General features: G+C 44.0%; 1 protein-coding gene across 16 annotated transcripts in view; it reads right to left on the bottom strand.

Moving 5' to 3' along the window:
- Window positions 1–1408: 1408 nt before the first annotated feature.
- rapgef2b (Rap guanine nucleotide exchange factor 2b) overlaps window positions 1409–24681 on the bottom strand; it is a 132658-nt gene continuing 109385 nt past the window's right edge. For 8 of the 16 annotated variants that reach the window (XR_009674620.1, XR_009674627.1, XR_009674623.1 and 5 more), the window contains 19 exons: window positions 24303–24467; window positions 23485–23592; window positions 23160–23363; window positions 21844–21952; window positions 21036–21312; window positions 18934–19091; window positions 18086–18100; window positions 17458–17698; window positions 16276–16659; window positions 15853–16064; window positions 15308–15431; window positions 14842–14865; window positions 12959–13182; window positions 12382–12549; window positions 11303–11452; window positions 9598–9799; window positions 8787–9328; window positions 7152–7578; window positions 1409–4904 (listed from right to left, as the gene is read on the bottom strand). Coding sequence is in view for 2 of the 16 variants with exons in the window: in XM_061047588.1 (XP_060903571.1) it covers window positions 7205–7578; window positions 8787–9328; window positions 9598–9799; window positions 11303–11452; window positions 12382–12549; window positions 12959–13182; window positions 14842–14865; window positions 15308–15431; window positions 15853–16064; window positions 16276–16659; window positions 17458–17698; window positions 18086–18100; window positions 18934–19091; window positions 21036–21312; window positions 21844–21952; window positions 23160–23363; window positions 23485–23592; window positions 24303–24467 (3681 nt within the window). In the remaining 14 variants the exon portion in view is untranslated. The remainder of the gene's footprint in view (window positions 4905–7151; window positions 7579–8786; window positions 9329–9597; window positions 9800–11302; window positions 11453–12381; window positions 12550–12958; window positions 13183–14841; window positions 14866–15307; window positions 15432–15852; window positions 16065–16275; window positions 16660–17457; window positions 17699–18085; window positions 18101–18933; window positions 19092–21035; window positions 21313–21843; window positions 21953–23159; window positions 23364–23484; window positions 23593–24302; window positions 24468–24681) is intronic. The other 8 variants (XR_009674621.1, XR_009674625.1, XR_009674631.1 and 5 more) reach the window with 6 other exon arrangements.

Genomic DNA, 24681 nt, shown 5'->3' with positions numbered 1-24681 from the left:
CAGACAAATTGAGAAGTTGTTTATTTTGAGAAGAGAGTGGGTTTACAGTTTGCTCACTTCTTTTTTTTATAATCAAAAAACACAAAAATGTAACCTCCTTTTAGAGTGATGGCCGCCATTTAAACCTGCTCAGAAACGTGCACACTGTACTCTACTTTACAGTGCACATCGAGATAGTCCTCGATCAGATTTTGTAATATTTGTTGGAAAACAGCGCTCTCTTGTGGTAGAAGACACCAGATTTAAAAAAAATTAATTGAAAGAAACCAAACTCCAGATTCTCCATCATCCAATGGGCATAGAGTTTTTAAATCTTAAAATAATGATAAAAAAATGTACAGCTCCTGGAGCGTCGTGGTCAGTGCTCGCACCCCGTGTGCAGAGGGGACAAGCGGATCTGACTTGTGGCTCATGTCCCACATGTAGAGGTAGCTGTGACTCAGTTGGTAGAGTCGGTTGTCTCTCAACAGGAAGGTCAGGGGTTTGATCCCCAGCTCCTGCAACATGTCCGATTTGTCCTTGGGCAAGACACTTGACCCCAAGTTGCTCCTGTTGCTTCGTCTGCGGCATGAATGTTTATGAATGGATTTTGAACACTTTGCACAGCAGCCTCTACCATCAGTGTGTGAATGTGTAGGTGTGACCTGCAGTGTAAAAGAGCTTTGAGTAGTCAGACGACTAGAAAAGAAATATACAAGCTCAAGTCCATTTCTCATTTACCATGTCCCCCCCCCCCCCCCCCCTCTCTCTCTCTCTCCCTCTCTCTCTCCCTGATTTCCGACTATATCCACTTCCTGTCTCTACAATAAAGCTCCAAAAATACATCTTTAAAAATGTTTTTCATTATCCAAGTTTTCCTGTCATAAAGCCAGAAGCAGTTTTTTTGACATTCAAAGTTACGGCTTTAATCTGAAGCTTTAAATGGAAAACGTCTCATTTGTTAAAAAAAACATTTAAGTAAATCTCCGTAATGACAGGAAATGCAGGAGAAACAACAATAACGTCATGTACCCCCCCCCCCCCTCAGGTCATATCTCCATCTTCTTATCGGCATGTGGCGCTCAGCGAGCGGGAGGAACGTTATGAAACGAGAGAGCTAATATAAGAAAGAAATGAAATAAGTTAGAGAGGAGAGAAATAAATTAGAGCTGGGACTTAAACTGCTCTCTCAGCTCTGGATAACAAAACAACACACAATAAGTAAATGAAAGCGAGGGCAGACTTCAATATCTCGTTTTTTTATGTTTTTTTTATTAAGTCTGACACGTCGCGGTCAGATGGAGACGTACGAGAGTCACACTTTTCAAGCTGCTTCCATGATTTGTGCAAACACTCGACGTCCTCTGGAGGAAATCCTCTGAAGGGAAAGAAAGACGTTGAAATGAAGAAGTGGATTTAAACCTCTGTGTTGATTCTTTATGCAGTATTTATTGATTCCCAGCTTCATATAAACTGGATGTTGAGGCATAAACATAGTACATTTGAACAAAAATATAACCAATATTTACAATTATTGTATTAAAAATACAAAAACAACTGATACATACTCCACCGATTGTCTTTTTAAAAGACATACAGGCCAAAGCAGTACGAGAAAGAATGAAGAAAAAGAAGGTCATCACCAGCTAAATGTACATTTCTCACTGACATCACACATCAAACAGGGTAGCAGTTCTACCTACTACACACCGATCTTTACGCTTGTACATTTTTGTGCAACTTTTGTGTTTTTCTCGAAATAGGACTCGTCCGGCTAATATGCACATGATCTTCAGAGTTTGAATGAAAAAGTGAATGATGCATGTCACCACTGTATCACAAACAAATTATTATTAACAATCTATCTGCAGCCATTACAAAACAAAAAAAAAATTACAACAAAAAAAAAAAAAAAAAAAAAAGGAACCCATGAAATCATGAAGTGTGTAGTCACAGAACACAGTGGGGAAAACACACACACACTGCACTCATCCATGTGTTTCTCAGTCTGTAGTTTCTGAGACTGATCAATGTGATCAGCGCGACTCAGCGATAGAAAGAAAACAACACGTGTCGAGTCACTGATGGAGTTTTTCAATTGTTCTGATTGGCAGCCTGTAAAAAAAAAAAAAAAAAAAAAAAAGGTTTCTTCATACGTCAACGTCCCACCGGAGTCAAAGGAATAAAAAAAATCTTCAGTCACTTCCGTTGATGGAGAGAGGTGACGGTAAAGTGGACGCAGGCGTCCAGTGTAACAGGCGAGGAGGAGGAGGAGGAGGAGGAGGAGGAGGAGGAGGAGGAGTCTACGAGCACAGGAGCAGGGAGGAGACGCGTACGAGAAAACAAAACGCCTGCCTTCATCTTGTACTGAGTCTTTAATATACATCGTTTTTAAAAAAGTCAGGGGAGGGGGAGTATCTTGAATAAGGCATTTCACTCCGCTCTCGTTTGATTTCCTAACTGCTCTTCAAAAAAGGTGATTAGTGACGGGGACGACCATGTGAAGAAATGGACGCACTCATGGCATCGTAAGGCGCTTTTTTTAAACATTCACTAAAAAATGTGGAGTTATGTTCAGGTCGGGGGGGGGGGAATGCCAAATTTGAATGTGGGGATACTTTGACCTTTAATGTGAGTATTATTATAAGACTCTGTACAAGATCAACTGAAAAGGTCGGTATAATCAGAGGTACAGTCGAGGGTCACACATCGACGGATTCTTTGCCACCCGTCCTTAAAAAATAAAAAAACACACGGGGTAACTCATCTGACTTAAGATACACATTCACCTCGAGCATGTGTGGCTGAGCATGTTTATTAGCATCATAGTAAGAAAGTATTTTAATAACTCTTTATTCTGCAGGACTGAGATCTGCAGCTGCTCGGTTATCAACTGGAGCTGTTTTCACACGTACACTAAACTCTTCAAATTTCAGGAGTCGGCTGCATGTGTGAATGCAAACGGACGCAGTATTAACGTCGACTTTCTCCTCATGAAGTCTGGGTGAGATAATGAGCAGAAAATCCACGGCGAGGTGCAACGACGTTTGAATGCACGTGCATCATCTTGCACGTAATGAAGCGGCTTCACGCTCGTTTCTGTCACCAGAAGGTTCTGTTCTGATTCTCTGATACGTCCATTTGCACGTCGCTTTGATAGAAAGGCAAAATATAACAGCGTTACTATGGTGTCGGATGCTGTAGCTCCGCCCATTTCCAACATGTCTTGCCTCCTGAGATCGGACGGGGCGGGTCTCAGTAGAGAACTCGTGCTGTTAGGTGTTCATGTTTCATGAGTGCATGTGTGAAAACAGCTTCAGACTGCTCCTTTAATATCCACCTCTTTGATGCTAATTCATACTAAATAGGAAGTTCATGTACAGGATCCTGGTGAGTATAGATCTGTGTGTGTGTGTGTGTGTGTGTGTGTGTGTTAGCTGGTTACTGAAGGAAAAGGTCTCAGTTCATGACCTAGTGGCTATCACATAGCGTCAGGTATTAAAAAGGCATGAAGTGCTTCATAGTGGAGAACAAAAAGCCTGTTGTGTTGCTAATAAGCATGCTCAGAAGTATCCCATCAATGTGTAACTTCGTTTAAATTGTTACCGACTTTAAATTTAGGTATAAAAAAGGACGACCCTCCGTGATAACACCTCCTCTCCTGCACCGGCTCCTCTTGATTTCTTCAGCTTTAGTAACCTTGTGAATCTCTGGAGACCAACATGATGGAGTCAGGCATGTTTTTGCTCAGTTTTCAGTGGGTGGTCCATCACCTGTGTGCTTTTTTTTAATCGATATCCCCTTTAAGCCCAGTTACAAAAAACAGCAAGCAAACAGGATAGACTCTTGATTCCAAGCAGACGAGCTCCGAGGTGGACCGACAGTCAGATATGGATCAATCATACCCTGGTATCCAGGCCAAAATGTCTGCTCACATTTACGATTGTGCTGAAAGTGCTTTTCTTTGAAATAAATTGTGTTTTTTTCTGAATGTTCTTGTACATAAAATGTACTCTGTGTGTGTGTATGTGTGTGTGTGTGCAGGTGTGTCAGTTTGGATTTCAACCAACACTTGATAATCTTTCACATGTGACACATGAGATAATACTGAAGAGTTCAAACACTCAAAACCAACAGGCGGGGGTTGTTTCAGTCCAGGCAGAGGAAATGGGCTGACTTGGGGCTGACTCTCGTTTTCTCGGCCCCCAGAGTGCAATCAGTCAAAGAATTAACAAAAAAACAAAACAAAAAAAAAAAAGAGTGGGGAACATTTAGAGTCAAAGTCGACCGTTTTTTCTCCCTCCATCTTCAAAACAAACGTCTGTTTTTTTTTTTTTAAATCTGTTTTAGAAAGTAGAAAATGAAAAAGTGCAGATGAAGGTCAACACGTCAGGATGCTGTTGTGTTAACACGAGGGGGGGGGGGGGGGGGGGGGGGGGGGGGGGGGAGGGGGGTTTGTTGTCACTGGATGGAGGTCGGAGGTTAAAGAAACCGCTCCTAACCGCGATGTGGTTTTTATGAGCATGAGGCGGCTCGACCCCCCCCCTCCCGGCACCACTTAGGTTTCTGTCTTTTTATCCAAAGTGCCAGGCGTTTTGTTTTTTTCCCATCGTCTTTGACCTTCTCTCCATCTCTTCTTCACAGTATTTTTTATTTTTTTGCATGCAGGGTCTTTCAACCCCCTTATGATGCTTTAAGGCAGGGGAGGGAGACGAGCAGAGGAGTCCCACCAATCAGGAGGGAGAGCCGAGTGGAGGAGGCAGGCACGTATGTAACTGATGATGAGTCCATGTTGGTCCGTCTTGTCTCTTTGATCCTGCCCGCCCCCAAAAAACCGAAGGACTTCAAGTTACTGCAAAAAAAAAAAGGACGTCGTCGTCGTCGTCCCCCCGCCGACCCTCAGACCGCTGACACCTGTTCGTCCTCTGCGGGAAGAAAGAGAGAAAAAAACAGACGTTACTATGAAGGTGGACGTGTTTTAACTTCTACTCTTAAGAAGTGAAATGAAAAGGTGAAAAAGAGCTTCAGTGTTTAGCTGCTCTCAAACCATGAATCACGCTCACTTTACTCGCCAAACATTTTCTCTGAGCTCGCCATCGTTTGTCAGATTGATTTCCCGCCTTCGGGTTCATGTCAGTACGAGATGAAAAATCAACCCGCGGCGACTCGACAATGACAGTGACGAATGCACGTCTTGTCAGTTTGATTATTTCTTGTATTCTGTTATTGACGAGTTGTGAGCAGAGGCTCGCCCTCTGACGTCTGATGGAAAGATTTACACTTTCAGGTTCAACGTGCAGCGTCACTGTCCATGCTAAAGATAACTCCTGCATCTATTCTTTGCAGATAATTAACAGAGTTTTGAGTTGATTTGGCAATTTATCATTTTTATTTTTGTGGATGGTGATTCAGCCCTCAGTCATTCAATAATAACGAGTAAAAGGTACACAGGGAGGGGGGCGAGGAGAGAGGGCATGATGGGCTGAAAAGGACCCGAGCTAGTGTCATGGCAACTCAGAGAAATCTGTTAAGAGCACCTCATGATGATATATTTTATACTTTACATCACTTTTTGTCCGACGTGAATAAGAGAAATACTGTTTCTGTGTTGTTAAAAAGTAAAGTGCCGAGTATTTTATTTTGAAATTAACCCTACCCAATTGACAAAGGCCTCACATGAGTCTAACATTGCAGAGAGTGAGTTTGTTAAGTGAATTAAGATGACTGAATGGTAGCAAGACGCTGGTTAAAGTGGACGGTGGCACAATGAGTAGAAAAGCAGGGCTCGTGTTTCAGCACCAGTCGCCCAGTAAAGGTTATGGAGCCGCCCAGTAAAGGTTATGGAGCCGCCCAGTAAAGGTTATGGAGCCGCCCAGTAAAGGTTATGGAGCAATTGTTGCAAACAGAGGATTTTAAGGGTCAGACTCGACTATGTAACAGCATCACTTTAAGTGTAAGAGACATCCAAACTTCAAGTGACATTATTAACAAATGTCTGAGTATTTGTCTTTAAACTTTTACAAGAAACTTTGAAAAAATGTCCCCAGTTATGGTTTAATCCTTACAAGTATATTTAAAGTCTGCTCTGATTTGATTTTCATCTACAGACATGAACGGAGACCAGCAGGTAGAGAAATATTCTGAAATGTTTAGAAATCTGTTGATCTTTGTTTTTTTAAGTCTCATCCGTCTTCTATCTTATTTTAGTGATTACACTGCGTTATGTTCTAAAATGAAAGACATGGAAGCAGATTCTATAGGATGTCGATGTTTTAGCTCGGCTGTTTGAACGACTGATTCCCAGATATGACTCATAGATGGTTTCTATTTTAATCCAAAATGTTGTAATGTTTGTAAATTGTACTGTCAGGTCTCTCTTTGTATTTCGGTCTGTAAACTTTGTGTTTTTTGCTGCTGCCTGTCTTGGTCAGGTCTCCCTTGAAAAATAGGTTTTTAATCTCGATGGGATCAACCTGGTTAAATAAAAAATAAAAAAAATAAAAATGTTAAGTCCTAATGCATCAACAGAGAACAGTAACATTTAACCTTCCTTACCACCTTTTGGTTTGAATATCACACTCGTCAGAATTTCAAAAAACCTTTGCAAACACTCGACATCTACATGTATGAAAAGTGCTGCTGCAACAACACACATTTCATCCAGAGTGACTGCAGGCGGGGCCGTGTGCGTGCTGGTGCAGGAGGATGGAGGTGCATGTTTTTTTTTTCAGGCACTGATTGCATGAGTGAGAGGGGTGGGGGGGGTGGGGGGGCTAACGGGCACTGTGCCTGCTGATGGATGCTGCTCAGCACAGTGCCACACTGAGAAGAAGAAGAAGAAGAAGAGCAGAGTGTGTGGTGGTGGTGGTGGCAAGAGAGAAGTGAGTTTCTGGTCCGACCAGTATGACTCATGCATGATGACATATTGTGGGGTTAAAAAGGTGAGAGGGTCCCACTCCAAATCAACAATTCCCACATCATAAATACTGGATGTGTGAGTTTCTAGTTTTCTGATTGGGGGAGCGCTGATGGAGAATTGTGGTTTGGGAGTGGGACCGGTCCTCCTGGTGGTGCTGTGTGAGGAGATGGTGGGGTCTCAGTCCAGGTGTGTGTGTTCCTGTTCACATGCAGGTTCATTGGAGGGGGCAACCTGATAAATTAGTTTTTTTTACCTGCCTTTGGGGAGAGAGGGGGCCCTGCCTGTTAACCCCCCGTACACACACTCTCATGGTCTGGGAGTCTCGGGTGTGTGCTGTGCGCCTCGCTTTGGCTTCCTCAGAGCGATTAGTTTGGGAGACAAGGACTCACCCTCCTCTTCCTCCTCAGCATCTTCGTCGTCGGCCGGCGAGCGCGTGCGATGGAGGCCGCCCCCGCGCTGTTTGGCCGCCTGGTGGGCCTGGTGGGAGTCGGGCGACTGGGTGACCATGCGCGAGCGCTGCAGGGCCGTCGTGTAGTCCGGCGGCCGGCGGCCCGTGTGGGTCGTCGTCGACGTGGGGACGGGCGTGGTCGGGTGCTGCCCCTCGGCGAGGTCAGAGATGGTCAGGGCGGTGTAGCCGGGGGGAGTCGGGGGGGGCTCGCGGTAACGACTTTCTTTCCGTGCTACAAGAACACAAAAGACAAAGAAGATGAAGGGACCTGGAAACATTTTGAAATGATATCTGATCCCCTGTTTGATAGAAAAGGGAAAGAAATGACCAGAAATGAGAGATTGATGAAACATCGTCAGGACCCACAAGATGCACCAGAGGAATAGTGTCTACACCTCTGCTGCATAAACTGTTTAGAGTTAGACTAAACATCAATCCCACCTTCATGTCTGTACAATCTGAGGTCTGTTAGTGGAGGTAGGCATCATGAAAAACCGTTAGCCTAGCCCGTGCCCCTCAGGAAACCAAGTCCACCATCAGCACCTCTAAGGCTCGACTCAGACTGCAGGAGTTAAAGGTCAGGTTGCACCGCACATATACTAAAAATAAACTTTGAAAATGTTCTGTTATTTGATGTCAAACTGGAATAAAGACTTGAGACTTTAAAAAAATGGGTCTTTTGTAGCTTCAGGATGTTTGTAAGATGATGTGGACCAGAGGAAACATCTCAAAGGGAGGGAGATGTAAACACAGAGGAACACCAGGAAGATGTCAGAGATAAGTACCTGTGTGTTAGACTGACACTGAGTATAGTATGTTTGGAAATCTGTAGATTACCTTAGCTTTGTTACTTGTACCCTAAAGTCCCCAGATCCACAATCTGCCTATCAGTCTATTTGCGTTTTGAATCTCTATATGACCTTTAATACCAACCAGAAGACTGGAGACTAGACTCTGCTGTAGTGATGCTCAAGTCCTGATGAGAACATTTTAGGAGGCCAGATCAACTTGGACAAATTTAATCTAGAGCCAGAACCTGAGGTCTTAAAACATTAGCGAGCTAACATTAGCCCATGATGTTAACCGTTGTAGACCTGCTTGTGGACTCTCTCGTTTTCTTAGTTTGGTTTAAAAAGTACTGAACTTCTATATTTACGATAATGAGTCTGCAATCAGTTCAGATATGAGAAAATGGGATCTTTAAACCCTCTGTAACCCCAGATGATCTAGTCTGAGTAAATGTCTAAAGAGGTTTTGTGGTCGATGAAAAACTCCTGCAGTCTGAGTCTGGGTTAAAATATCTCATAAGTGTGATTCATACAAAACCTGGAGTGTGAAAGTGACAAGCTGTCGTTTTTGCCTGTGATACAAAAAATAAACTGAATATGTTTCCTGTTAAATAAATCATCCATCAGTGACTGCGAGCTGCGGTAAACTCACAAAGAAGTCCTTTACCCCCAGCGGTGATGGGCGACGGAGACGGCCGTCCGAGCAGCTTGGCCTCCTCCGACCCGGTGGAGGTGATGCTACTGGTTTCTGGGTCTGCGTTCACGTCCTTCCCTCCTCTCCTCTTGATGGTGCCCGTGTCTCCTTCGGAGTCCTCCCCCCAGTACGCGGCTGAGGACGAGGAGGAGCTGGCAGACGCCCAGCTCCCCCTGGCCTGAGCCGCCCACAGAGCGGCAGGCCCCCCTAACAAGGCCTCTGGACCCCCGTGAGGGAGGCCCCCGATGCCACCTCCGCCGCCGCCTCCTCCTCCTCCTCCACCGAAGGCCAGAGTCTCCCAGCTGCGTCCCTGCTGCATCGTCTGGATGTTGTCATGGGAACCGGAGGAGCAGGAAGTCCAGGAGCCGCGGCCGCTGTCTGCGGCGTCGAGGGAAACTCGATCGCCCTGATCCTGAGTCAGCTCCTCTGAGCTGGGTGAGGAGAGCACCGTCGGGCAGCCGGTGTAGATCCCTCGACAGTCCTGCATCGATGAATACGACCTGTGATGTGATCGATAGTTTAAAAGTCGGAATTTTAAATTGCTAAACACATTTAGAAATACGGTGAGAATTCAGTGAGCTTCAAAACTCCAGTACAGCAACTTCTTGTGTATCTACTGCCATCTTGTGGTACATGTATGTTACTACAAGAAAAAGTTAAAACAAGAAACTAGCACACAACAGGATCATATTTTTAATGAATAAACTAAAGGGACCAGCCTTGCCCAAGCGGCATTTATCAAATTTATTTTATTTTTAGGAGTTCCTACCCGAGGCTGTACTGGTCGGGGTCAGTGGTGGCTCTTCGTTCCAGCCGCGCCCCGACGATGTGCGACTCCCCGACTCCTCCGGAGTGACGGAGTCTCCGCTCCTCCTGGGCCATGTCGAAAGAGGAGTTACTGACGAGGCTGGAGCGAGAGGAGATCTCACTGTGACCGGAGTCTGAGTACGCGTCTCCCATCCTGTTGTAACCTGGACGACAGACGAAGACAAAGGGAATGATTTGAAGCCTTTAGAAGTGTTTACCTTTAGAGACAAGTCATTACAAAATCTTAAGATGAGCATGAGCACTTTCTTGTTCTAGATGAAAACTTACATTTAAAACCTTCATGCCTTCTGATAGGGAAACGTAAGAGCATGTTCACAAAAAGAAAAGGATGATAAAGCCCCGTCACTGCCTCCTACATGTCGACATAGATCCAACACAAACTTCCAAAAACAGAAATAACGTATGATGGGTCATTTATTTTTTATTCCTCAACATAAATCGTCTCTATTTCCATATCTCTCTCGTCTGGGTCAGTCTTCTTAAACGAGGCGTCGCACTCAGACTGCAGGAGTAATTGCAGAGTGTGTTTCCAACTTAGCCAACCGGCTCTTTAGGGACGGATGCACCAGACTCTGTCTGAGTCAGCAGTTTAACACGAGTGCTGAACAGTATGGAAAAGTAACATAACAAGTGTGAAGGGACTGGGAATAGTAAAGAGAAATCACTGCTGACACGTCTAAGTACATATTTCCTAGTTAGAGCCGACTCGCCTGCAGGTCACATCTCCCTGCTGCTCTCAGCAACTCTCTCTATGAGCTCTTTAATGCCTCAGTCTGAAGAACTAAATACTACGGTGCGCCTAAAGGGACAAAATAGCATGCGATTATATAAATTCATGCATGCATTCATTTTTTTTTTTTTTTTTACGATTTATTTTCTGCCTTTATTGGAGAGATAGGACAGTGGATAGAGTCAGAAATCAGGGAGAGAGAGAGAGAGAGAGAGAGTGGGGGATGGCATGCAGGAAAGGAGCCACAGGCTGGATTCAAACCCGGGTTGTCCGCTTGGAGGACCACAGCCTCCATACATGGGGCTCGCGCACCAACCACTGCGCCCCAATTCATGCATTTATATCAGACCTAAATTAATCACACTGACAGCTCTAATCTATTATTAAGAGGACCAGACTCCTGACATGTTAGTGCCGTTCTCTTAAGACAAAATAAAATGCTGCTCACAGGAACCAGTACGAGTTATAAGCCAAAGGTAAATTTGGAAAAGGCAAAGATGTCAGAGTAAAAATAAAGTAGTTAAAGATTGAAGCTGGATGAGAGTTTAGAGCAGCCTCAGAACCACCTGATAAATATTTTCTAAAAACTCTGAATTAGTCCATGTAGTGCTCACAAGTTAAAATATCCAAAACATCCTTTGAGAAACATTCTCGGTCTTTCATCTCCTTTGTATGGAAGCTAATGGTTCACTTCCTAATCAGTAACAACTGGAAGGAAACACGACGATGTTTGTAATATAAAGTAAACATTCTTATGTTGGGTCAAATATTCAACAACAAATCCAAGACATAGTGCAATGCCTGCATTCAGCCACCAGGAGGCATTTGAGGACCATGTAATGACAGCGGGAAGGAGTCTGGAGACTGGTGTGGGAGGAGGGAGGAGGTTGGGGGGTGGGGGGCATTATTGGCTTACCCTTCTTGGGTGAGCTCTGTGGGGAGGTGGGAGGGGAGGAGAGCTGGGAGGAGGCGTTGGACACGGTGTCCTCTGGCTGCCTGCGGTGCCTCTCGTTCCCCTCCTCCGACAGAGAGAGGATCTTCTTCAGAGACTGGGGCGAGCTGGTGCCTGTGGACGGTCGCAAGAAGATGAGCAGAATTAACATGAGCAACACGGCCGTTCCCTCGGGGGGGGGGCTAGGATGCTAAACTGCATTGTCTGGGATTTTATTTGTTTTTTGGTCATTTGCTTGTTTGTCAGACGGCCTCTGGGTGGCAGCACTGTCATAAAAAAAACAAAAAAAACTGGGAAAGGCTGGCTGTGCTATTGTCTGCAAATAACAGGATGGGGGGATTAAACACAACAGACAAGAGAACAGTCCAGAGGCTTATTTCCACTTAATCCACGACGACACTGGTATGCACATTTGTTAAAACAACAATAAACAAAAAAGTGTTCTTCCAGGGACATGTGTAACCACGATTATCAGGTAGTAGTAGCTTTGCAAAACAATAGTGTTAGCTAAATGTATGTGCTAATCAATACCAATCAGTGGAATAGTTCCTCCTGCAGACTTTACTGTTCAGTTGCTGATGTTTAACTTAAATGTTTCCACCAGTTCTTCTGTTTGTTTTCTCTATTTATTTGATTTTTCTCTCTCTCTTATTTCATTGTTCTGATGTGTATGTATGTCTGTGTATTCATTTCTAAAGATGTTGCTGCTTCTTTTCTTAGGGGTCGTTTCTTTTTTGATTCAGTCAACATCTTAAGTTGAAAAGATGTTTGTTGAAATGAAATAACCAGATGAATGAAGCAACTCTGAAAAAAATAAAAACAAATAAATGCTTCCACCTGATCTACTAATTAGAATCGTACATGTCTCAGTACAAATCCTCCTCCATAGCAAAGGAAAAGGTCAGACAACAGCTGTTCAAAGTAACAAAACTGATCATTAAATCAAATGTCTTTGGGTACATACAGCGTCTGGTAGACAGTTTGGAATACAAGTAAGAAAACTGATCGTTTTCAAAATGCATACAGATGAATATTTATCTCACCGAAAGGCGGCAGATCCTTGACTGGCACTTTCTTTCGGGATGGGTAAAGGGCGACTGCAGGGACCTGGAGGGCCTGGCTTCCTTTGGCTAGCTGGCCCCTCTGCTGGCTGGCAGCTCTGGACACGACCGGCGAGGTGTCTGGTCGTTTCCCACCGGCATTCTTGGGCACTGAGAACGGGGGAGAAGCACGAGCAAATTGTACATTACAGACAAGATTTAAAGTCTTAAAACAGAAATGTATGAGGCAAAAGAAGCACGAGGAATGGAGGGTGGAGCTGTTTCAGAATCAAAATGGTGCATTTGCAAGCGTGGGAGCGTCCATCTGACCGCTTGTGCTTTTCCTTCTGTTTATCAATGCATTAGCAGCAAGTGGAGTTGGCATTAACAATGGGAAACTGGCCTGAGGGGTTCAGATTTTTGTATTCTGTGCCAATAAGTCCTTCAGCAAGTCTTGCGAGTTCTGAGTTCCCACCCCTGTTTGTGTTTTCTATAAATCCTTGGGAACAAAGTGAAGAGCTGTGTGCATCATTCCTAAATGTCCTTTTGTATCTTTGGTGCATTTGTGCGACAAACTCACATGTGCTGATGGAGGGCTCACACTGCATCGACAGCGTCTGCAGACTCTCCTCGTTGGTCTCCAGGCTGAGGTTGGACAGATACTGTTTGACCTTCCTGGCCATCTGGGCGTCCTCGTAGAGCTTTTTGGCGTTCAGGAAGGAGCTGCGTCGCACCCGCTTCTTGTGCCCGCCCGTCTGGTTGACGTCGAGCACTGCCGCGTTGGCACTGCCCTGACTTAGGGACCTGGTCGCACACGGAGCCAGCCACAGAAATAAGATGTTTACGGGGGGGGGGGGGGGGAGGAGGACGAAGACAGAGACACAGAAACACAAACAGAGATTAGAGGAAGGTAAAGTAGCACATCATTTATCTTCACTGTGCATTAACACGATAGTGCTAGCATGGGGTGCAACATGCAGTTCAAGGTATTTCTCTCAACTCCAAAACATTCCAGTCATTCCAGGCAGCAGGAGGGGGGGGGGGGGTGAGGAATGATGACTGTAGTAAAAACAACAGAGGAGTGGAGAAAGGGGGCGGAGTCCTGCGAGGTGAAGCTCGGTCATAGTTTACATTTCTGTGGCGTGAGTCAGAGCTGATAGAAGTGGTAGTAAGAGCTCGCTCTGAGTCAAACAGAACAGAAAACAAAAGGATTAAGTGTGAGTCAACAGGAAGTCATGTTCGCTCCGCTCGATGGAATGCTTCCGTTTTTTCAAAAAGGTGTTTCGTCTGAATTTATAGAATTACGTCTTCAAGACATTTACGAGGCTCTGCACTTTGGAACACGCTCCCCACACATCCTGACAAACCAATCATGTGTGCATTCATCTTGACTCATACTTGTTTTAGTATCCTTTCTCATCGTCATGGAGACGATTTCTGTGTGTGTGTGTGTGTGTGTGTGTGTGTGTGTGTGTGTGGGTACATATGGTGGTGTAATCTTTGTGGGTGTGCAGGGAGGCTTCTGAGGGTGTTAGGTTTTAGGTTATGGACTGTGGCGATGATGTAATCTGGTTTTATTAGCTCTTCATCATATCTTCTTTTGACTCAATGTGAATTCTGTATTGTTTGAGTGTCTACCTGCTCAGGCTCTGCAGATGGAATCTATCAGCTAAATGCATCTCCTCTCATTAATCCAGATTCAAGATGTACCACTAAATCTAAACAGAACATTCCTGTGATGCACGTTTGAGTTTAAGGACATGAATCATGTCATAATAACTGCACTCACACCTTGTAACTGTAACACCTCGTACATCTATGATTCAACGCTCTGCAGGTCTTAAACTGTCATGAAGTTCATCTCATGATGACTTGCTACAGATGACATAACTTTTCCTTCTTTCTCTTATTTTTTTTTAAAATCCAGTCCACATGTTTCTCATAAAATATTCCAGTAAATCCTGTATACACATACGGTCGATGTCCCATTTGACCACAAGAATGTAAAGCATGAGAAATAAAAGTCTATGTTTTCAGAATCTTTGGAGGTTTAGATAAAAACCTCAAAGTCGGGTACAATTCTGAAACTAAAGCTGCATGCATGCTGTTAGTTAAAAAAAACAAAACATGATTTAAAAAAAAGGTCACATTTGCTAACATGAGACTGGAATCCAACATCAAACACTTCATTTGGTGTGTGTTCTGTATGGTTTCAATCAGCTGTTTGGATTTTTAAAAAATGTAAAATATTCCAGTGTGAGCTAATGTTAGCTATAAGTGACCTTTGTTTCATTCGATGCTCTTTGGTTAGGGTGAGGCAGGGTTAGTGGGAGGAGTCAAATCAAACGTGTTAGTTGGAAATAAAGGCTTTCAGAAAAGAAGCACACAATATTGGCAGAATACAAAAAGAAAGGGGGGGGGGCCAGGAGGTGCAGGGGGAGTGCATAGGGTCACCAAACTTACCCTAAACTTCTCCATTTCTTCTTCCTAGCGGTTTGGGTGCCATGAAAAGAGAAGCATGGAGGGGCAAAGGGCGGACGATTAAAGAGAAAAGAGAGAGAGAGAGAAGGAGACAAAGCTTAGGACAGGAGAGACCACCAAGATCACAACGAGAGAATTTCACCAAAGACCCACATGAGAAGTCAAACAGGAGAGGAAATCAAATGGTAACACCGCTTAGAAGTGACGCCATTAGACAAAGACTTTTACAGAAGCACTGTGCACATCTTAGGGCCAACAATGTGTGTGGGGGGGAGGGGGGGGCAGCTGCCAGAGGGAACAGCTGCCAGAGGGAACAGCTGCTTGACAGAGAAGAAAGCGTGGTGCAAAAAATCTTTACTGCATCTACATGAACTGTGTGACCTCACAGGGCTCGGTTAGTCAGAGGAGAGCTGACTGACCTACAGAGAGTCTTTGAGAGGTGTCTTACCTGGTCCTGAACATGAGAGCCGGGTCCATGTTGACGGAGGCCATGCGGCCAACATGGCGGATTTCTTTGGCGATCATCCTTAGCTTCTCGAAGTTCACCAGGCCGTCCACTTTGGAGTCATTGCCTGAAAGACAAGGGAAGAAAGAACGTGAATATCGCATGTCACATCTAACACAGCTGAGGGAACAAATACAATCAGGAAGAATTCAGAATCACTAACAGCACTGCCCTGCAGAGCCACAACTACACATGACCATAATAAATAACACCGCTTTACCTTTGTTATATTGCAATGTGCATGCTCAAGCTCTCTGGTCAGTTAGCTTTAATGCTAGTGGGAATTAATTTTCAAAGCTCCAAAACATCTTTGAAACAAACAACAGAAGAGTTTTAATCCAAAAAGGTGAAATGTTTTGTTTTTTTAATTCATCATGTGGCTTTGTAAACCATGAGAAAGATCTTCCTCCTAGCTCTACATCACGTGACCACGTCACAGCAGCTGTTTGTGTTGGTAGGGAGAACAAATGAATTTCCCGTCGTGTTACCTTCATGCAGGAAGGTGAGGTCCTTCTTGATGACGGGGAACAGGGGGATGATTGGAGGCTGGAGGTTCTGATTGTTGAGGACATTCCTGTACTTGGCCATATTTCTCGAGGGGTCGAAGAGGTCCTGCAGGTCCGAGAACAACTTCTCGTATTTGCTGGGAAGCTTCTCCCAGGTCCCCCGGAGTCTGGAGACCGGAGCCAGGTTCAGACCACTGTGGAAGGAGAGAGACTTCTCATGAGCACCAGAAATGTCCCAAAAATGTAGGATTATTCTGAGTCAGCTTAATCGATCTTCTAATCATTTATTGAATACTTCCTGAACAATAAACAACACCAACAGGACTGGTTCTCTGTCTCTCAAACAAAATCAGAAGCCAAAAAACAACAAAAGATTTAACAACCAGAGTGTTCCTCCTTCCTCACCTGATGATGGCGAACATGGAGTTGAAGTTCTTGCACTCCCGGCAGTGCAGGGCGATCTTGATGAAGTGCTTGACGGTCTTCATCCTCTTGAGCTGGTTGGGCTCCCGCGTCACCTCCGACGCCACCCAGAAGGTCTCGTGATTGATGGCCTCCTCGAAGCGCTTCAGGCTGGCCGAGCCCGTCTTGGAGCGCAGCTTGTAGAGGTCGTCGATGTACTCGGTGGGCTCGATGGCGCAGAAGAGTTCGAAGGCCCGCATGGAGAGCTGGGTGGCGACCTCCACCGTGCTGAGCTGCAGCAGAGAGATCTGCGCCTCTCGCAGGAGATCCTGAGCGTCGTCGTCCGAGCACAACGTCTCCGTCTCCATGTTGCTCTTCAGGTAGTATCTGGTTACAGAGGGGGATATGTGCTTTGTTATTAGGATTGTTATAAGATTAACCCCTTCAAATAAGCAAACCCCTGCTGGTTTCTACGGAAGCTCTGAAGGGACATACAGCATTACATTTTCCTGTGATAAGTCATTTCTAGTATTGTTTCTCAAGATCCGACTTATTTTTCTCGTTTTCTCAGGACAACAGAACTTGTTTTCCTTTTATAACAAATTCATTTATCTCACTTTCTCGGGACAGGAAGGCTTGATGGGACAATTTACTGTGACAGACCAGACCACTGCACGCCATGCTGTCACTGTCCACACTAACGAGGTAAGTTTAACCTATTTCTTTCTTTGTTTTTTGCGGTTTTGCCACACTCGGGATACGAGAAAAATAAGTAAAAATCCAGAAAAAATATGTTATTCTTCTTTTCTCTAGTCCCTCAATTAAACAACTTTTATACGTGAGGGGAGGAGTCAGCCGGCCGTCCGGGCGATGTAAACAAAGTGAAGATAGGACTCTGAAAACTCTGAAAACATCACAGACAGTGGGACTCGGGTGTTACACCCATTGTAGACAGTCATGACTCACAGAGTTATTTTCAGAGGAGATACTTGATTTACATTTAAGTGTGAAAAATCACAAATAAAGCCTTTAATGTCACACAAAAGAGTTTGAAATATGTTCTTTAAGAGTCCTACAGTCCTCCCGGTTGAAATAAGTAAATATTTAAAGAAAACAAATAGTGAAAGCTAAAACGATGGCAAGATTTTCCCGTTAATTTGCAAGTCAAACTTCAGCTCTCATTACCTTCCACTCAGCTGAATCCTGTCTGCGAGTTTGGACAGCTGATCGGGTAACCGCCTCTGCTTGATGACGCCCTCGGGTGTGACGGACACTTCGCACAGCGAGTACGCGTCCGCCGCTGCAGTCAGGGCGAACTCCCTGATGGCCTGAGCCACCACCTCCTTAGCCGTGGTGTCCTTCCCGATCATGATGTATCGAGACTGCTGGTCGGCCTTGAAGACTCGCAACACCTGGTCCGACATGTCTGAGGACGACCAGAACACACGATGAGGAGGACTGTTTCTGTTTCAGCCTCATTTTTCTTTATCTGTATTGTGCAAATAAAGATTATTTCCAGAGCCACTTCCCAGATCCCAGAAATCAAAAAAACACCTCAAACCTTCTTTTCCCATCATTCATTAGTTAGACCAGAAAAAAATCTCCATTACCAAAAAACCATCACCAATGCATCCACAGACAAAGTAGGTCAGGTCAGTGCGATGCCGTTAGCGTTCTCCAGACATGAATGCAGATCGACTGAGTTTATGTTACAGCTGATTCATATCTGGAAGTCAGACATGGAGGCCGACGGCGTTTACAAAGACGGGACTGTGCTCGGAGAAGCAGGATCATGATAAGAGAACATACTTACTGGGTGTGACTGGGACTGAAAGAACACAGACAACATGTGATGGACTGTTAATAAGAGCGTGCAGACTCTGATTTCACCACAGTCTAAAGATTTACGAGAGGTAATGTAAGGTTGAATGATGCAGGAAGACATTACTCTTTTGATTGTACATCTATGTATTTTATGTCTTTATTACTCTGTTAATTACTTTCAGAGAATGAAATGTGATATATGAGTAATGCTGCCTTGCCAAGACAGCTAACCCTTTAATATTTCTGATGCTGCATTGCTGCCAATGAGAAGGACTTCTTTTGCATTAAGATTTACAGAATAATCGATTTCAATACGAGGAGGAATCTTGATCTCAAAAGGATATTAAGTACAGTTTATATCATCTTTGAACTATTTCTACATCAAGCTTATTTTTCAAGCACTTGACAATTTCACCTTGAAGTGCGTTGCCATGTAGTTTCCATTTTGAAAACATTTACCTTCATGATCTTATGGCAGACTGAGTTTCAACACGAGAAAAACGAGTCCTTAAAAAAAAACAACAATAATGTTCTAACAACCAAAGTGTGTGGGAACTTCAACAACTGGTGAAGCTCTTGTAATCAAGCTAATTAGAGCAACTCAACAGACCCTAAGAAGAAGGTGAGTATTTGAATAAGGTGAGGTCTGTGGGATATTATTCAGTCATAATACTGCATCTAAGCTCAACAGATTCACAATACATCGGTGTAAATCTACATTTCTGAGGACACTCCAACACCATTTAAAATGGTATGAGAAGGTCACACTGCCCTTAAAGTAACAGGGGTCTGATGCTTCTTTCCACATTGACCTCGTCAGAGCAGCGTGATACGCACCAGGCTGGTTGTTGAAGTCCAGGATGCGGTGGTGGGACTGCAGGAGGTCGGGGTTCGACGACGACAGGTTCCCGCTGACGGGCAGAGGTGGAGGGATCTGTTTGGACTGCTTCATGCCCACGATGCTGTCGTCCTGTGATTGGCCCACGCAAACGTCGCTATGGAAACAGGAGAGGGAGAGAGAGAGCATGGGAGGGGTGAGGCGGCAAGTTCTGGCAATGACAGGCAGGGGGCGATGTGAGTTGGCAGGATGAAGAGGTCTGTGCACAGAGTCTGCATTAAAGATACATACAGACACATTTGATGCCTAATTTTCATCAGCAGCTCTAACTTCCCTTCATTGGCATCCTCTTCTGTTTTGGGTCAATTTTATAATTTCATTAGTTACATACAAAGCCCTGCATGGCCTGACTCCTACCTACATTACTGAATTACTGCATCCTTATTCTAGCAGCCGCCTTGTCCAATCATCTGATCATGTAACAGGTCCTTGTACATATTTTAAATCCAGAGGTGATCATGCGTTTGCAGTAGCAGCTCCTAAACGCTCCCCTATAACGTCAGGTTTGCAGAATCTGTAGTTTTCTTGCTAAAAACTCTTTTTGTTGTAGGTCTGCATTTTAGTCAATTCTGTCTGTCTGTGCATGTTGCTTGTGTTTGAGTTTGAATGCATGCTGGTTCATTTGATTCATGTTGTTATGTAAATATGTCCTCATCCTGTGATTAGGAGAAGCACTTTGTAAAGTCTTCTTATAATAATTGTGGCTGTGAGGATGATTGGTCAGCCACATTCGGGTCAGTGAGCTAATACACCAATCTGCGATCTGCACCTGAAGCTAAATTATTCTAACAACAAATTGATTAAGCAATCTCACACGAGGGGCAGTGATGAGGTGCTGAAGATCAGCACTCCTGTGATCCATGCTGAAGAGAATCACAGCGGTGCTGATATCCAAAAGAACTTCTCCACCTCGAGTGTGATATTGTTTTTATACAACAGCAAGAATTAGTAGTAAAAAGTTAAAATCAACTACAGGTAACTAGTTCCAGAATCAGGAAACTAGCCTGTTGCCAAGCAACCCAAACATTCTATCCTCCTGCACTCTCTTGGTGTCCATGGTTACCACAGAGCAGCTACTCTGTAGTATGTTACTTATATGTTAAAATCAATTAATGTGATCATGAAACCAGTGAAATCAGAGTCTGAGGTTTGATGTAAATGTTATTTTAAAAGTATTCAGAACTCTTGGCTGAGGCGCAGCGGAGGGATACATACTGTGAAAAGTCCCAGTGATGTAGTTCTCCTTTATGGTCACTCGTAAAATGCCTCTTGTCCAATCAGATTACTTGCTCTGAACTAACTTATTTTGTATCGATGGAAATATCACCGACTTTAGGAACCGAAAACTCACAACGAGCCCAAGGAAAAGTTTGAAGAAGCTTACTTTCACTCGATGATTCATCCCTGCTCGCTCTCTCTGATCACAGTTCTGATTGCATCGAAACGTTCTGAGTCATAATCAGATGTTTGCTGCACTAGGATCAGTGCTTTACCCTTATTTTTCCAGATTTAAAGATGTGCAATAGCGGTGGGGGGCATCCAAGAAATAAAGGCCCCCATTTCCGTCTGACATTTTAATAATAATCTCTCTTAAGCTGTATGGACGGAGCAAAGCAGACTATTTTATCAGTGAGGTTAAAACAGCAGAAGAACGATTGATCGATGGCTTTATCTGTTTGTTTTGCATCATCAGTGCAGCACAATCCTAATGCCCCAAAGAAATAACACCTCTTGATTTTTTACAATCGAGAAGAGTCGAGATGAAAAGTCCAATCAGTCAAAATCACAGCTTCCTCTCTGCACAGAATTTTAAAAAAGTTTGACTCGCTGAAATCAAAACATTTCCCTCTCCGCGGCCTTTAGGGTCGTTTTTAAAGATATTTATAGAAAATTATTAATACAGAAAAATCTGTAACCTGCTTTGAGCAATCGACTGACAACATCTCAAATTCACCTCTCTGTGCTCGCTATCAATCAGTAACCATGAAAAACACTCAATCAGCTTTAATCAGTGTTATTTTCAGTGATCAGGTCCTCTTACTTGTACGGTTTAGGAGGCAGGATGCTGGTGAGCGTCTTGTCGAAGATCTTCTTCAGCTTGTTGCGTCCTCCCACCGTGTTGGTCTTGGCCTTCTTGCTGACCTTCTCCAGGCCCATCACCTGCTCCACGTCCACCGCCAGGTCGGGGATGGAGTACCGGCTCGCCTTCTTGATGTCTCCGATCTTCGGCAGGTGGGGCGCTCCGTTCTTTCGGTCGTGTTCCTCCTCGCCGTCCAGATCGTGGTCATGTTCTGGCCTGGTTAGCAGCTCTTTAAACACTGGAGGGAAAGGAGAGAGAGGAGAGCCCGACGTTAAGTGTTAATGAAAAGACTCAAGTTATGGCTATCATAAGAATATTACTCTCTCTTTTCTTTTAGTTTCACACCCCTGGCTCTACTGGGAAATTATTCACACCTTTGCTTCTCTGGGACTAAAATGTCGAGTCGGGCTTTAATTGAATAAGTAATTCCCAAGACTTCTCGTTTATGACCACTTTAAAAAAAAGTAACCCCTTTTTACTGATCCTATCCATCAAACTATTCAACCATACAGAGGTTCTCCCCCTCCCCCAAAGATGGTAAATCATCCTTGAGGAACAGAAAAAATCTAGAAAATGAATATCCATTAAAATCTATTTACCTTTCCTCTCTTGTAAATCTTCTAAAAACCACTTTATCACCCTCCGTACCTTTACATCGTTAGCCCACTGGTTTAAAACACATTAACCCTTACAGTACAGGATCATAATCAAACACTAAAAACATCCCAGAAGTACTTGAGGTTTTCTTGTAAATACAATAAAACGTTACCTAAGAGGTTTGTTTTCACAGTTATGGACAGGTGGGTGTTGTTCTTCAGAATCTCGTTGGCTTTGTTGAGCTGGACGTTTTCAAAGTTTTGTCCATTGACCTCCAAGATCTGAAAAAACAAAACAAGGACAATTACACACACTGACTCATATAAAAGGACTTCCTCTCGTCGTCTTCTTAAAACCTTAAAGCAAACGTAAAGCTGCATGGCAAACCTAATAGATCTAAAGTTATGCATTTAGATTTGGACCAAATGTCTGAACTGGTTTGCACAAAAACCAGACGGTGACATCTTCTGTCATTTCAAACACGAGTCTGAAGCTCTGATTACAAAAACGTTTTCAGGTAATGATTTCTGAATCTTCAGACTTCCTCCAGTGAAACCAGAGAGCAGAAACTGCATCCTCTTATTCATTCATTCTGCAGCTCGTTGTTTTGACATCAGTGTAGGTCTGAACAGCTTGACCTCTGTTTATGGGCCGGATGTGTGCGTTCATACACACTCCACTAAGCAGCCGTTTCCTCCACCTCCTGCCGACGTGAGGCCCGTAAACACTCACTAACAGGACTGAATGTCTGCTCAGGAATCAGCAGAAATAAGTGACATGTTTGCTTTGACTTAACTGCTGGAGCACTTAAAGGAACGGTCAAATGATAAAACAAATGGTAAAGCTCGGAGTGAATGTAGAATCAGTGATGAACTTGAAGGTGTGAGCGATTGGAGAGTCAGCTTCTCAGCTTCCTTTTTTTTGGGGGGGGGGGGGGGGGGGGGGAAACAGCTGCAGGGGATGTTTGGAGTCAAAAGGGCTTAACTCGCATCCCGACACTCTCGAGATGGTTTCAAGGATTAAAGGGACTTTGTGCTTAAAGCTCAGAGGACTGCCGAGTGTGAAAACTGTTGAGAAGTCAAGTTGCGGAGAGAAAGCCAACACAGGACGCCCGCAGCTCCTTCGGGAGTTCAATTTAAGAAAAAAAAAAACCTTTTAATGCCAGTTAGAGCAAAAATTCAAAACGAAAATGAACTTCAACACTCGTAAAAAAAGGATAAATTCCTGTGTAGGTGTGTGTGACAGGAGGGGATTTCTGCTCACAGTATTAGCCTCCAGACAAAGCTAACACTTGTGCAGCTCTTTATAGAGATTTTTTTAACACGTTTCAAGTGGAAAATCCCAAAATTTAGACACAATGTAGTACATTTTTTTTGCAGCAGGAGCAATGTCTACTGTGTGAAAACTCTGTATAAATTAAATGGTTATGGATCATGGTGGAAGGACACCAAACATGATCAGGCGTCGACAGTCAAACGGTCGATATACCTGATCTCCACGCTTAAGGCCGACTTCTGCTGCCTTGCTCCCGGGCTCCACGGCTTCGATGAAGATGCGGAAACCTTTCTCCTGTCCTCCCAGGAGATTGAAGGCCAGCGGGGAGTCCCTGCCCGGCTTAGTCAGCGTCACCAGCCGAGGCTTAGCTTTAGCAGCGCACGCTATGTTTAACAGTCTGAGGTGCCCGCACATTTTCTGGAATGAGACGACACAAACGTGAGGAAACTGCATCAAAGCAGGTACATCAAAGTACATATATATATATATGTATATATATATATGTATATCTTGTGCATGTGTAAGTTGTTGGACGTACTTCTTTCTCCAGATTGTTTTCAAACTCCTCCAGGAAGTGAGTCATGGCGGTGTCACCCTCAAAGTCGTTGAAGTGATTGTTTACCCACAGCAAGACTACCCGTGTAACCTGGAGCGATCACATGATGAGAACAGGTCAGTATACGTGTCACAGGTTAACTAGTGATGTATGGATTATGTAGTTTCTGACCTAGAAAAACCGTCTCTGGGTTAGAGAGAAGCTTCGAGGCTGTTTCCGGTCAATCAAGCATACTCTTCTGTTTTTAAACGGGGTTTTGTTGTAAGCTCATAGGCTCAATTTCCTGAAGCTTACACAATGGATGTGAACATTTCTGATGCTTCTATACTTTCTAAAAACCACATAAAATGATACAATCTCTGTTTTACTTTAGATTGAATCAAAAGTACAGAGCTTAAAAAAAACACAGATCTGCAGTCAAATTTCAAGCCAAAGCTGCCGTGAGCAAAGTCCATTCACTAGTGCTTTTGAGGTTAAAATAATGTTTATGCATCTTACAAAAGACACAGAATAGAGGAGCTGACAGAGTCTAAATTGCAAAAATACATTGGTCACATTTTCATACCGAATTGTTGCCAAAGTATTGGTGCAATTAAGACAGTGTCACCTGAAATCAGCCGATAATGTGTATCTAGGAGTTGTATTTTGATTGCTGTGGTCGTGAAACAGGTATCGATATCCTTCCTAGTATTGTATCAAAGTTTATAATCCTGGTATCGTGACAGCCTTAGATTCAATCTGATTATACATTGTTGTGTTTCATCAGTTCATGCAGGCGTGCAGTGATTCTACTCCCGTACTTTGTCCCTGAGACTCGGGTCGTGGAACCACTCCAGGAGCTTCTTGCCCACGACCATGGGGCTGGAGAGGAAGGTCCTGTAGGTCAACAGGAAGTCCTCGATGTAGGTGGGATCCACCACCGAGTGCTCCTCCACGAGGTGCATGGTGAGACGCTCCGATGTGCCCTGAGGTTTGAAACCAGACAGTTTTTTAGTGCAACATGAATGTTTATTTTTAGAGATCTGTAGCTAAATGTCTTGAATGGAAACGACTGATTGGTTGATAGGACTTTATTTTCCTCATCATCACAGCAGCTCCATTTACAAAATAAGAATTAAAGACATACAAAGATACAAACATTTGACAGACTAAGCTCCATATTCAATTCTAGGACAGACT

Source organism: Labrus mixtus, chromosome 10 (genome assembly GCF_963584025.1).
Source record: "Labrus mixtus chromosome 10, fLabMix1.1, whole genome shotgun sequence".
Classification (NCBI taxonomy): domain Eukaryota; kingdom Metazoa; phylum Chordata; class Actinopteri; order Labriformes; family Labridae; genus Labrus; species Labrus mixtus.
The sequence above is the reverse complement of the archived record's forward strand: the minus strand, read 5'-3'. Positions and strand labels throughout refer to the sequence as shown.